The sequence below is a fragment of the Prunus dulcis genome, chromosome 7 (assembly GCF_902201215.1).
Source record: "Prunus dulcis chromosome 7, ALMONDv2, whole genome shotgun sequence".
Taxonomy (NCBI): Eukaryota; Viridiplantae; Streptophyta; class Magnoliopsida; order Rosales; family Rosaceae; genus Prunus; species Prunus dulcis.
This window is the reverse complement of record NC_047656.1, coordinates 19262907-19275489: the sequence shown is the minus strand read 5'-3', so window position 1 is coordinate 19275489 and position 12583 is coordinate 19262907. Positions and strand designations below refer to the sequence as shown.

General features: G+C 37.3%; 2 protein-coding genes across 6 annotated transcripts; one reads left to right on the top strand and one right to left on the bottom strand.

Annotated features, from left to right (window-relative positions):
- Positions 1-690: 690 nt before the first annotated feature.
- Positions 691-3554, bottom strand: LOC117636040 (rop guanine nucleotide exchange factor 9). Its single transcript, XM_034370467.1, has 7 exons — positions 2904-3554; positions 2652-2768; positions 2338-2483; positions 2126-2200; positions 1743-2018; positions 1304-1624; positions 691-1214 (listed from the first exon to the last, which is right to left on the bottom strand). The coding sequence occupies exons 1-7, from the start codon at positions 3190-3192 to the stop codon at positions 777-779; spliced, it is 1662 nt and encodes a 553-aa protein (XP_034226358.1). The 5' UTR covers positions 3193-3554; the 3' UTR covers positions 691-776.
- Positions 3555-7682: 4128 nt separating this feature from the next.
- LOC117635761 lies at positions 7683-12120 on the top strand. 5 transcript variants are annotated; one of them, XM_034370118.1, is made up of 6 exons: positions 7684-7977; positions 8167-8204; positions 8703-8773; positions 8875-10635; positions 10841-10967; positions 11233-12120. In XM_034370118.1, exons 4-6 carry the CDS (start codon positions 8878-8880, stop codon positions 11868-11870), a joined length of 2523 nt encoding a protein of 840 aa, XP_034226009.1. In that variant the 5' UTR covers positions 7684-7977; positions 8167-8204; positions 8703-8773; positions 8875-8877; the 3' UTR covers positions 11871-12120. The 5 variants fall into 5 exon arrangements, with proteins under 5 accessions (XP_034226006.1, XP_034226009.1, XP_034226008.1 ...); XM_034370117.1 differs by having other exon boundaries at positions 7684-8073; XM_034370115.1 differs by lacking the exon at positions 8703-8773 and having other exon boundaries at positions 7683-8073.
- Positions 12121-12583: the final 463 nt, after the last annotated feature.

Sequence of the window (12583 nt, the reverse complement as noted above, 5' to 3'; positions counted from 1 at the left end):
TTAGTAGAAAGTATTCCAGCCTTTCTCTTTGGGACAGCAACTACTCCTACAGTCGCGCCTTAGTACTGAATCGCGACATTGCCAGCATTGAACTTATAAGGGCCCCAGTTTGTGTTCTTGATCCTGAGTTAGGTTGTGAACTTCAATAACAAGGATGTTTTTAACCCCTTTTAACTCCGACATTGCCAATATCATATAGAAGAGTGCATTTTGTGATGAATATTCTGACTTTCACCACCAACCGTACAAGCTTTTGCAGATCACTTCCTTTAAGGTAAGAGAGAAAAACAGGGTAGGTTCTCGTCGGAACGGTTTTATTTCTTTGGTGGGTTTTGGCCATGCATATTGTTATAGAAAAATATTTGACAAACAGTCTAGTTGAGGCTGGAGGACAAAGCTCATGGAAGACAAAAAATGAAAGGTGATAATAGAGCCTTTGAGAAAAACTAGAATAATTGTATTGCTGTTCCTACAAAACAACAAAGATAGAAAGCACATCCCAGTTCTCAAATGCATCAAAACCCACTACTTAAGCACTCCAAGAGACTTCCCTATCCTCAATAGGAAGGAAGCACAAGCACTACATAGAAATACTAAACAAGTAGCATCCTAGGAAGTATCTACTCTCTCTCTCTCTCTCTATGTCTATCTGCCCCCCTCTCTCTCTCTCTCTCTCTCTCTCTCTCTCTCTCTCTCTCTCTCTCTCTCTCTCTCTCTCCTCTTGTCCTCTCTATTCTTCAATTGTTCAATTCTTCTCTTTTTCTTACTTTCTTCCATCAATGCCGAGCTGTTGGACTTCTTAGACCACTCAACTTCTCAAGCTTCTCTAAATAGGAAAATCTCTTGGTGTTTATGTTAGCAGGAGGTTTGCTCATACTCTTTTCAGTGTCTTCTTTACAGTAGCTCTCCTTATTGCCTGTGGAGCTATCCTTCTCCATATCAGGCTCGTCTGTTTCTGCATTCCAGCCCATGAACTCAAAGAGTGTCTTTGTTGGTGTCTCTGAAGAACTCAACCTGTCCGCGTCTTCCCTAGCATAAGGGGACCTCCCATTATCTGTAAATGGTGATGATGAGTCCACTGAAAGCCTCCTGTTTGATGACGCCTTTCGAGCTTGATTATCAGCATAAAGAACATCTTCAACCATAGACATGACGTTGAAGGCCAAGCTTTCTATTACCCTTGAATAGCTCTCTAGAATAGCATACCCCACATCCTATGTATAACCAAAAAACACATGATTATTAGATTATAAAATAACTTGACAAACATAGGACGAAGGAGAAAAATATATTTGGCAGTCACCTTATTGTATTGAATTTTGCTTATGTCAAGAGCAGATTGTGGAATTCCTGGGAACTTCTGCTTTAATAGGAGTAATATGGTCTCCACTCTCTCTTCAAAGAGTTCTCTCTTCTCCAAGCTCACAACTGAACTCCATGAAGACTTTCCATCCTTGTGGTTCATCTTCCTCTTCCAAATGACAATAGAGGCCTCAATCCTGTCTTTGAGGTCAAGCACTTTGTGCTCTGTGGACAAGTCCATGGTGTCAAAAAATTCGACAGGATCAAAGTAGTCCACTGTTATGCACTTATAGATTGAGTCACCCAGGCTGGCTCTACCATTCTGTCAAAGAAACAAAGTCAATCAATCCCAAGTTAATTTCAGCATTTTCTGTCAAGTAATAATCTGTGAGACTTTAAAAATATAAAATCTTTAGTAATGAGAGTCTTATGTCTTATACCTTAGGGAGGGATTCAATGTAATTATCAGGTATCTCCATTTCTGAAAGTACTTGAGCGTTAATCGCCATTGCTGCTTTTAGTACTTGGTTCACAGATTCCTTCTGAGATTGCAGCCATCTTCGACATTCATCTGATAGCCCTTCGGGCGGGACTTTAACAGTGGGTTTCCACCATTTCTCTTCATTTCTTGGGGCATCATCACCCTTTTCAGAGTCTTGAGCATCTCTTTTCACATACCAGAACTCACTTGGGGTTCCAAAGCTATCCAGGTGGCCCTGTTTGATTATAACTGATTAGCAAAAGGTGTATAATTCTGCATGTAAAACAGTGATATCCTCTAGCTATAACAGGAAGTAGAAAGTTAGGGAACAAAAGTACTTACAATGAGCATTCCATCGAGCTTGCGTAGGGCAGGAATGTTCATGTGCAGATCATTTCTTTGCCGAGTCACCATAATCTATCAAATAAAAAAGACAACAAAATAAAAGGATTTTAGAGTCCTGCAGTTTTGGAACATTGAATAGTATATTATGAGCAAATATATATGGGATGGACACTCAGATAAAGGCAGAGAAAGAGAGAAGGAGTTATAACCTCCATGTTTGTTCCATTCTGTTGTGAAGGGACGAATTCAACGATGTGATCTGTCACAGACAAAAGCCAGCCGATTTCTTTCACCCACCTCGCTTTCCTATCAGGAGACATAGGCTCTAGTTTCCTTTGTTCTCCAAAAACAGATGCTGCATTGTGATAGAAACAAGCAGAAAGCAAAGAACATGGAAATCAGAATTACCCTCACTTGGATGTAGCATCTGAATTTGCAGATACATATTCTGATTGACAAAAGCAATGCAGTTTCTGCAAGGCATATACTATAGAAATTATTATAAGGAAGCCTAAATGTATACCTGCTAGGTTGGTTATGGAATTGGATAAAGCCAAAGCCGAAGAGACACCCTTTCCACCACCTGACATATCTTCACCCAAAAGCAGCTTAGAAAACCTTTCCTTCATCATTTCCATATCTGAACACACAAACAAATTCCATAGAAGTGATTAGAATTGTGAAAAGAAATAGCATATAGAAACTATGCTATTGAAATCATGCAACAAAAACTCCAGGTATATAATAAATAAGACATATAATTATTTTGAACCACCTGAAGGTTTCTTGCCTATAGGACTTTTTATCCTTTCTCCTTGGTCCCCATCTGAAGCTGTACCCTTATCATGATTAGCACCCCACATTCCTTGTGCCTCGACCGGACCGTCTTCTGCAGCAGTCCTGGAGCATGGACTCAGTAATTGAACATTTTCTCCGTCTCCTTCGCCGTCCTGCCCATTCTCAAAGATCAAATTCTGAAGATGTCTCGGAATCTCAAACATACGTTTCAACTGGAAAGATTTAGTCTTCTGCATTGTGGCTTGGGTTGTAAAAGCTCGGACCATTGTGACTTGGAGAGCTTCTCTAAATATATAATCTAAGTTACAACACCAATCTAAACACACACAAAACAAAAGTGACGCAAAACCTATAGGTTGGAAAAGCAAATGTTATTTCTTCACCTTCCTCTTTCTTGGGCAACAAACAACGAGAAGAAGAAGAAGGAATGTTGTTGTATGGGAGAAAGGAGGAGAAAATAGGGGGAGGTAGTATTTCTCCCAATAGAGGGGCTCGAAAGATAGAAAAATGAAAAGTTGAGTTTGCAAAATTGATGAAAGAGGGAAAAGAAGCAGAGGGCTTAGTGCAGTTTTCTGTTTCTGCAGCTAGGGAACGTGGGGTGCATATGATTTGAGAAACCAAACAAAATGTGGGGTTGACGTAATTAAGGTTAAGTATGATATTATGAATAATTAAAAAAAGAAGGTAAATTTCTGGGGCTGTGTTTGTTTCTTCAATTGAATGGTGGTTAATGAGTTTTCTGTTTTTCAACTATTTTTATAGGAAGGGGAATGGTGAAAATTAAGGATCACTTTGTGTACTCTCAATCTACGCGTTTTCACGTTAACAACGGACAACCATTGGTTCCTTCTTTATCACTATTTTTGACAGGGGGAAATTCTAAGCTAATTTGACTGGTTTGAATTGAAGTTTAAGGACAATCTCTTTACATGGTCTTTCATATTTCTCCAGTCACCCCATGACACTTGGACATGTACATTTTTGTGCTAACTCTGCTTCAACTGGATTATATTTCATTGGAACACTGCTAATCTTCTTCTTTACCTGCAAATCAACATATTATACTAAAATGGCTTATTAAGAACATGAAAAGAAAAGTTTATAGACGTATCGAACTGTGATTGGTTATAACAAGAAAAAACGTACTAATATCGAAGTCGAATTGGTCATATATATACATGAGCACCAAAAATATAAGCAGATAATCATATTTCAAAGTTGTAAAAAAAAACCCATTAGATCATATGCTTCATTTCTTGTTATTCATGTGTGTAAAAAGTTGCTGACTTTTTTCTCTTTTTTTTTTAAAAAAAAATTTAGAAATTGAGAGACGTGATGGTCACAATTCACAAGTATTTTTAAGTATTGCCATGTCAAAAGAGCTTCACCAGTTGAACAACTGGCGACAGGCTTCCAAGGGAGTATCCTAACCCTTAAACAAAGTCAACCATTAAGACTCTGAAGGTCGCTAAACTCAACTAATTAAAGGAATTAAATTTAAATAATTAACTCGTGGAACTCTGTACCAGAGGAGACCAAACTAATGAGAGAGAGAGAGAGAGAGAGAGAGAGAGATTCCAAGTTTTCCAACGTTCCAATTGCTGCACAAAATTATTAAGCATTCTATATTCCATTAAGAACATCAACAAATAAGAACATTCCATTTGTTTTTGACGACTTGGTAAGTGGCTAGTCTTCTCTTTTCGGAGAAGTAAAAGAGGAAAGTTGGGGAAAGCCCCAAACACTAACCCAGGGCCCAATAAACTAAACCCTAACAAAGACAAAAGGCCTAACAACGAAGAAAGCCAAAACCCAATCAAAGGAGCCCAACATAGACAAGTACGTGGTCACATACCCATTTTTCTGTCTAGTCCTTTCTAAATACTAGAACTTTTGTTTTTCTTTTATATGGGCGGGAAATCCGAACTTGTAACCTCTTTCAACATTAAGAATTAGTTAGTGGATGTTCTTAACAACAACAAAAAGTTGGTAGATGTACTTTGGATTTGGAATTTTGATAAATATGCTTTAAAAGAAAAAATAATAATGTATACTCATGAGAAATTTCATTTAAATGTATTTTAATTAAGGGAGATTCACTATTATACCCAATATAGGGGCCCAAATTATAAAAATACCCTATATAAAATGGACTTTAGAAACACACCCAAAACCCATTTACAACATAAAAAAAAAGCTTTTAACTTCTTATAAATTACAAAACTGCCATCAATTTCTTAAAACAAGCCCAACCCCAAAATCTCATAAAAATACCCAAAGCACTCAATAGGGCATCAAAGTAATTTAATAATCAATATTAAATTCAATAAGGCTAGCTATCATTTTTTGGGTTTTTTTTGGGTTTGTTTATAGGAATTCAATTGTATAGGGTTTATTTATAATATTAATGCTAGAAATGGGTATATCACTAAATATCTCTTTAATTAAGGAGCTAATTTTTCCACTTACACTCATCTATTGTCCACTTACACTCTATTTTATGTTTAGTAAAAAGTATTTAAAAACAAAAGGAGTGTAAGCCGACAAAAGATGAGTGGGAAAATCATCACCCTTTAATTAATTGAAAAATAAATTGGGACATATTTTTTTTAGTACAAGTGATAGTTTCAATTAGAAGGAAATGAGAATTTCTCGCACACACACTACCATGGTGCTATGCGGGTTCGAACTTGAGACCTCTAGTCTACAAGTCCCCATTGATGAAATTGATTTTCATTCTTTTATGGCAATAATCAATATTACCAATGGACTTGAGTTGGCATGCTTGCTTCATGTGAACATATTTTGGTTAAAGGGTGAAATCAATATGGTCGGAGAATCAATATGAAAGTGTAATAACTAGTACTAGGAACTTAAAATCAATCTCCCCATTGAATTTTGAGGGTCTTTGAGTAGGACAGGGTCACTCAATTTGGAGGTCTAGTCAGTCAGTCACTCAAGTCAGCTTTTTCGATTTTGCCCTTCCCTTGCCAGTGGAGATGGCCAGTGAGTGATACCCATTTCCAAAAGCTTTGCCATAAGTTTTCATTGCCCATAAGTATATTATGTCAAAGTTAAAAGTGATGTGTGTGCGTGTATTTGGCTTAGCTATCAAAATCTGAACGGTGGTTAGAATTTAAATTTCAAACCATAAACAACAAAGCACCCCAAGCATTATTTATGCTATCAGCAAAAAGGGGAAACAAAATTGGTGAAGATTATTTAATTTCATTAATGACAAGCACCAAAAGTATTAAATTAACAGTGCAGTACTCTTCTTACCTCTGCAAGAATTCTGTGACTGCATTTAAAATTTCTCATTTGGGTTGCCTTGCTTGTTGGGCTACTTTATGCAACCCACTAATCAATGAGGCTGACCCATGCAACCTTTGGTGGCACCGAGGAATTCTTCATGTTTATTATAGGTTAATGATTTGATGCCCCAATTTGAAACAGCTTGTTTTCTAGTACCTTTTGATTTCAAATAGCTCTAAGTATTCATGAATTTTTTTAGATTTTTTTAAGGCTACAGAATTTAGCCTTAGAGTCCTGTGACCTTTCCTGTTGAGAAGAGCCTTTTAAGCTCATACTTATTTTTAGCTTCATGGCTATTTGTGAACACTGAGCTGAACCAATCAACCAATCTTGTTCCAAACTCTAAACCCAAATGATTAGGCTGATAATTATTGTATGTGGTTTAATTATGATAGAGTAATCAGCAATTAATAATAGTCTATGTGAAGGATGAGCCTCCTGTCTGAATTAGTTATTTCTTAGTGAATAATTTGTTAGGCATTATTAGACCTCACTTGATATGTATTAATTATTTTGTCGTTTCTTTTTAGAATTTTGTCCTTCTATCCCATTAAAAAATAAAAATAAAAATAAAATTGTCTATGTGAAGCTAGCTCTGGTTGCTTTAATTATAAAGTAAAAAAGAATGAGAGTAAACGAAAACAACAGTTCATGAATGGCCAAACAATAGAATGTGTTGTGTGTCCTCTATCTCTATGATTGATTTTGTTGTGGTTCAAAAACTTGTACCCTTTTTTATGCAGAAAACGCCAAAGTGGAATAATATTCTGAGTTGTTAATTCATACCTTTTCTGAAAATCTTCCACCTTCTGCCTTTGTTTGAAACTACTTGGCTTATGCTAAGATGAACTTTTTTTAACAATTTTTTAGTATATATTTTGTTCATAACAAGCCTATTGTTGAAAGTTTCAGCACGTATATATAATATGTAAATATTGGTTTTTTATTTTATTTTATACAAACGATAATGTAATCAACGAAAAAAAAGATTCAAACTTGAGTGCAAGATGGCAGCTCACTACCATAGCCACAGCCCACAGCCCACAGCTGCACAGTATGTAAAAGCCGGCCATGAGAGTCAATATAATAACTCAATATGGATGAGAGTTGAGACTTGAGAGACAAATCCATCCCAAACTTAATGGACATACACATACCCCCAAACCATACGCAACAAGTTTGATAGTTCCCATTATTGTCCAAAACCCATAGGAAGGAACAAGGAAATGAGACACGAGTATTAAGTACACAACACATGCATATACATAGAAAAATAGTAATAATAATAATTGCTCATTCTCCTTCCTCCCTGATCAGATCCAAGATTATTGACTTTGGGCCCTGTCTTAATTATATGTTAATCTCTCCATTTAGAGTTCACTTTTACCAAAACATTCCATTACCAATACAAGTTCAACACAATAAGAAATAGATAAGACTACAACAATTGCTGGGTGTTAGTTTTTCGCTGAAAGTGCACAGTAGACTAGATCTTTCATTCTGTGATTTGGTTTAGGTACGACAAGAACCAAGTGTACCAACTAATGACACCCACATCACAATCTTCTAAACGATTTTCTTGTCTAATAAACAAAGAAAAAAAGAGCACCAAATCTTAGACTGTTTGCTTTGCTATGAACTTCCAAACACTTGCTTAAAGTCAATGCACCTACTGTTCATCTCTGCTCTTCTTCTGTGGATCTGAGTCACTGCTGCTACCTCACTTGCAGTTGCTGGTGAGTTGTTTGTGCGACTGGTTTCTGTAGCTTTGTGCTTGTGTTTCTTTAGTCGGAGGTGAAGCTGAGCTACAGTTTGCTCTGCGCTCATCACTGGTGTGGCTGCTTGCTTTGTGCTTGTTTTTCATCTATGTTCTTGGCCTGGTCTTGTATTTGTTGTTAATGTCCTATCCTGGGATTTTCAAATAGGTTGATCAATGCTGAGAAATAAAAGCCTCAGAATTCAGGTAAATGTTATGTGCATGACATTTGTGCTCTTGTTTGTATATTTTAGTACCTTTCAAACCATTATGCAAGATATATAAATGGGTGGATGACATTGTTTTCTTTCCATTGTATCTTTAGTACCTTTCAAGACATTTGTGTTGTGTTTTTCTGTTGTCCTCATATGAGAAATTTCATGATATGTCATCTTCTACTCTGTTTCAAACTTATGTTGATCTTTCATGCTCAGATCTATCACTTCCAAATTTCAGGACAGCCTCTGCCTCTCTCTCTCTCTCTCTCTCTCTCTCTCTCTGTGCATGCATGGTTTCTCAGAAACTTCAAGCATCAATGTGATACACAATATTTCGTGAAATTGTGGGATTTTCTCAAATAATCCAAATAGCAGCTTGTTTGAAATTTTCAAAAATAGAATCTTCTTTCTATTTGTGATTATCTTTCTTTATTGTTTATGTTGGCAGCAACTAATTGTTTATTTGGCCTGTCTCTCCCTAAACCAGAACCAAACAAGTGTTATTTATGTCTGCTACCGACGATATTCGAAAAGATTGACTAGAGTTTCCAAGACCATGTAGGTTTCATATGATACCGCATTTGTTATTTGTAAACTGAATTGAATTTTATCGTAGCATCTGTCACTCTGACTTTTGTGATTGTAATTTTCTATCACAGAATATGCCTCAAGAGGGCCTGAGATCAGCTGTGTACAGATCATTTGTCACATGTGATGATCCAAAAGGAGTTGTTGATTGTGGGATGATTAGAAAATCCAAAAGTGGTTCCCAGAAAATAGAGCAGAAGATGGAAAACAGAAGAAAGTCCAAGAACTCAAGCACATCTTTGGATATCAAGACAGGGAAGCATGAGATGATCCCTGAAAAGTGCACAGGGGAGTTTCAAAACCCATCTTTTCAGCTTATGGAAATATCTAGAGGAGCTCAGAAGCTGAACCACACGATTGATTCTTGGTCCAGTGGGAAGAGGTTTGATGGGCAGCCTAAAGACATTGCAGAGGATTTGCTCAAAGGAGCTCTTGATCTGCAAGAGTCTCTTGCCATGCTTGGCAAGTTGCAGGAAGCATCACAGTACATGGCTCACTTGAACAAGAAACACACAGAAAAGTCTGAAAGAGGAAGAAACAATGGAGCGGAGACTCACAGAGCTTACTCAAATCATTATGGAGATCGCAATTATGTGACAGAATTTCAAAAGCCTAGGCTTTCTGCTGATGGGTCTTCTAGGAGTTGTACTGAGGAACTTAAGAAGGTGATCAGAGACAGTCTTGTAAAACAGAAACTGGTGGAAGATACAACTTTTGTTGAAAAGCCTTATACTTTTTTCCCTCAAAGATATATGGATTCATGTTCAGACTCTCCGTCCACCAGCTCAAGCCAATCTTCCATGTTTCATACCACTAGTGACTCCACCATAGCATCAGCTCCTCCACAGAAGGCTAAAGGAGGCCCGAATCTGATTGCCAAGCTGATGGGTATAGAAGAGTACCCTTTACAGGCCACTCTCAAGAAACAGTTGGAGGAGGGTGAGAAGATTTCTAGTCAGCAGAGAACTATGTTTGATATTGATAGGCCGAAGGTGAGAAAGCCTCAAACTTTAGCTCAAAATGTTGATCATGAAAGGAGGACCTTGAGGGAAGTTCTTGAGACGATGCGATTTAAAGGACTTCTGAAAGGCAATTATGTTCAAGAGCATAAACCTGATTTCCATCATTCCCATAACTCTGATTCTGAAAAACGATTCACTTATGACAATCCACCTATTGTACTTATAAGGCCTCTTCCTGATCCATCTCTTGAATTGGAGAAGCCCCATGCACCATTGGCTCAGGCAGAGGAAGCTTTCTACACCAAAAAGATGCCAAAAAAACTGGGGAATGAAGAAGAGTTTTGTCCCAAAACAATCCATTGTAAAGAAGGAGCTTTGAAGTTTGACAAAACGGACCGAAAAGTGGAAGCAGAAAGCAAAAGGGTTAACCATGAAGAAAGAGCTAAAAACCATAAAGTGGCAGTAGAGAAACCTGAAGAAAAAGAAGTCAAGACAAAAGAAAAGGCTTCAAGAAAGTTGAAAGCTTCTCATCCTGTAGATCACAAACCGCAGAAAAAGGAGGCAATTGACAAGAAGGTTGATAGGATCCAAAAGGTGACTGCTGTTAGGAATTCACCAGAAAAAGATGTAGTGAAAGCTAAAAATGTGCCAAAGTCTCAAGAACAAGACAAATTGACATCTACAAAGGTGAGAAAGCATGAATCTGGATCAAACATCATAAAGAATCAAACTTCCCGACAACCAAATACTATGACAAACACAATCTCAAAACGTTCAACTCAGACTGTAGTGTCTAACCCCACAGAGCGGAAAAGGAATCACTTAAAGAAGGAGAAGCCAGTCAAAGAGCCTATAGAAGCTAAATCAGTTGTAAGTCTTCCTTGTATCAAATCTTTTTGGTTGTCCTAAAAGAACTTTATTTTGAAAATTGTTGGGTTTTTTTCCCAACTTTATGTTGTTTATTGAAAAAACTGCAGAAGTATGGAACTGAAATGCCAAAACTGGACTTTTCCATACAAAGTTAACACTTCTGATTTTTTGAAAACTAATGTAGCTTTTTTTTTTTTTTATGCAGACCAAAAATGTTGTGAGTGAAGAAAGTGACAAGAGGATTGATATGGACGACAAAAGTGACGCTTCTCCAATCAGCTCCAACATCACTAAGGAAGAGGAAACAGATACCTATGGATCTCAGACTGAAGGTATGGCCTTCTTTAGTTACACTTAGGAGTATGGTTATACTGGTATTATGAGAGCAAGCCGTGTCATCATTAGGAGTTGTCAAAATGTTTCATTAGAAGGTGACATATATGTGCAAATTGCTACTCAATTGTCTGCATGGTAGTTCCAACTTTTAAGGAGAGATGCATTGTTCAATTAATGAAGTTAACCAAAATTTCAGATTAGTCTTATGTTGTGTGCATGTAAATGTAGATTTTAGTTGACCTTTTAACCTTTTAACCACAGGACATTACACTAATTCTCAAAGTTCTCTATATGATGCCACACCACCGAGCCCTGAACAAGAACTAGACACTAAAACTGCAGAAGAAGCTTCTGAGCACATTAGTCAGAGTGCAAGGGATGGCCAAACGTTGGAAAGTGGAGAAAATCTTGGAGATTTCCTTTTGAACAATCCATCATTTCTGAGTCTTGCAGAGGAGCTTTTTGATCTTAAAGTGAATAGCTCTACAATCTTACTAACATCTTCCATTCACAGTTTTGGAGAATCCGGTAGAAGACTATTTATGGATTGTGCAAGTGAACTCATCAAGTGCAGAAGTGTTCAAGATTCAAAAACAGTTGATCTTTTGCTACTAACATGTCAGGGCAAGTCAAGAATTTGCATATCTCTAGACAAGTTGGTGCAAGAAGTTTGTAACGGGATCGAGAATCTGATAAAATACAGCAAGCTTGCTGGCGAGAACCTTCTTGCAGACAGTCTGCATGCAATCTTGGAGAGAGATATAATGTGCAGAGGAGTGGTAAATGGGACATGGGATTTGGGTTGGAGAAGTGGATTTTCAAGGGATGAAGCTGAGCAAGTAGTGGATGACATAGAGGAACTGGTTTTAGATGGATTGATTGAGGAGGTATTTGCATAATTTGTGCTAGCTCTCCAGCAATATCATGACCCCCCTACCTATTTTCTTTGTTATACAGGTTTGCAAGCTAACTTTTGCACCCAGTTATTTTTCTGTAAATATATGGGTGCTTAGGTAAATAGAAAGGGAGACATATGCTGTATGGCAAGTTCAAATGTTTCTGGATGTAATATTTCTTCCAAATTCAAAACAACTACTTACTGAAAAATCATTAGAATGTGAAAACAGTTCTTAAGTCTGCGTTGTCAAAGATTCTGGAGGGATAACATGAGTAATATTAGGTAGCACATTTTGTGAAAGCAACAAGACTTTTGTTTAGTGTTGGTCCAAAAGATATCTCTGTGAAGTGGCCAACCAGAAGAAATGGAAAAACTTCCCTACCCCGTTGCATTACCTCATTCCTCTTATCCCTCTCCTCCTGTAACTTATCCAAAGAGGAGAGAGATAGGAAGAGAGAGATAGAAAGAAGGGGCAATGCAATGGGAATAGGAAAGTATTTGTCAGGAGGATAAGGGTCTAGTGGATTAATTTACAAAATCAATATCTGACTGAAGACCAATCAGGCAAATGAGGCATAATATTATAATACATACATCCAAATGGATGGCACGCATAAATAAACAAGTTTTGAAAGGACACGGAAACAAACAGTGTCTTGTTATGTGACTTGGACTGGCTGCAAATTGGAAAGACTTTTTGGCGGTGAGTACAGC

Coding starts and splice junctions, on each gene's coding strand:
- LOC117635761 (XM_034370115.1), top strand. CDS start 8,175: ATGCTGAGAAATAAAAGCCTCAGAATTCAG. Junction 10,636..10,840: donor CTATAGAAGCTAAATCAGTT/GTAAGTCTTCCT, acceptor TTTTTTATGCAG/ACCAAAAATGTTGTGAGTGA. Junction 10,968..11,232: donor CTATGGATCTCAGACTGAAG/GTATGGCCTTCT, acceptor TTTTAACCACAG/GACATTACACTAATTCTCAA.
- LOC117636040 (XM_034370467.1), bottom strand. CDS start 3,192: ATGGTCCGAGCTTTTACAACCCAAGCCACAATGCAGAAGACTAAATCT. Junction 2,201..2,337: donor AGAATGGAACAAACATGGAG/GTTATAACTCCT, acceptor TTTATTTGATAG/ATTATGGTGACTCGGCAAAG. Junction 1,625..1,742: donor ACATTGAATCCCTCCCTAAG/GTATAAGACATA, acceptor TTTCTTTGACAG/AATGGTAGAGCCAGCCTGGG.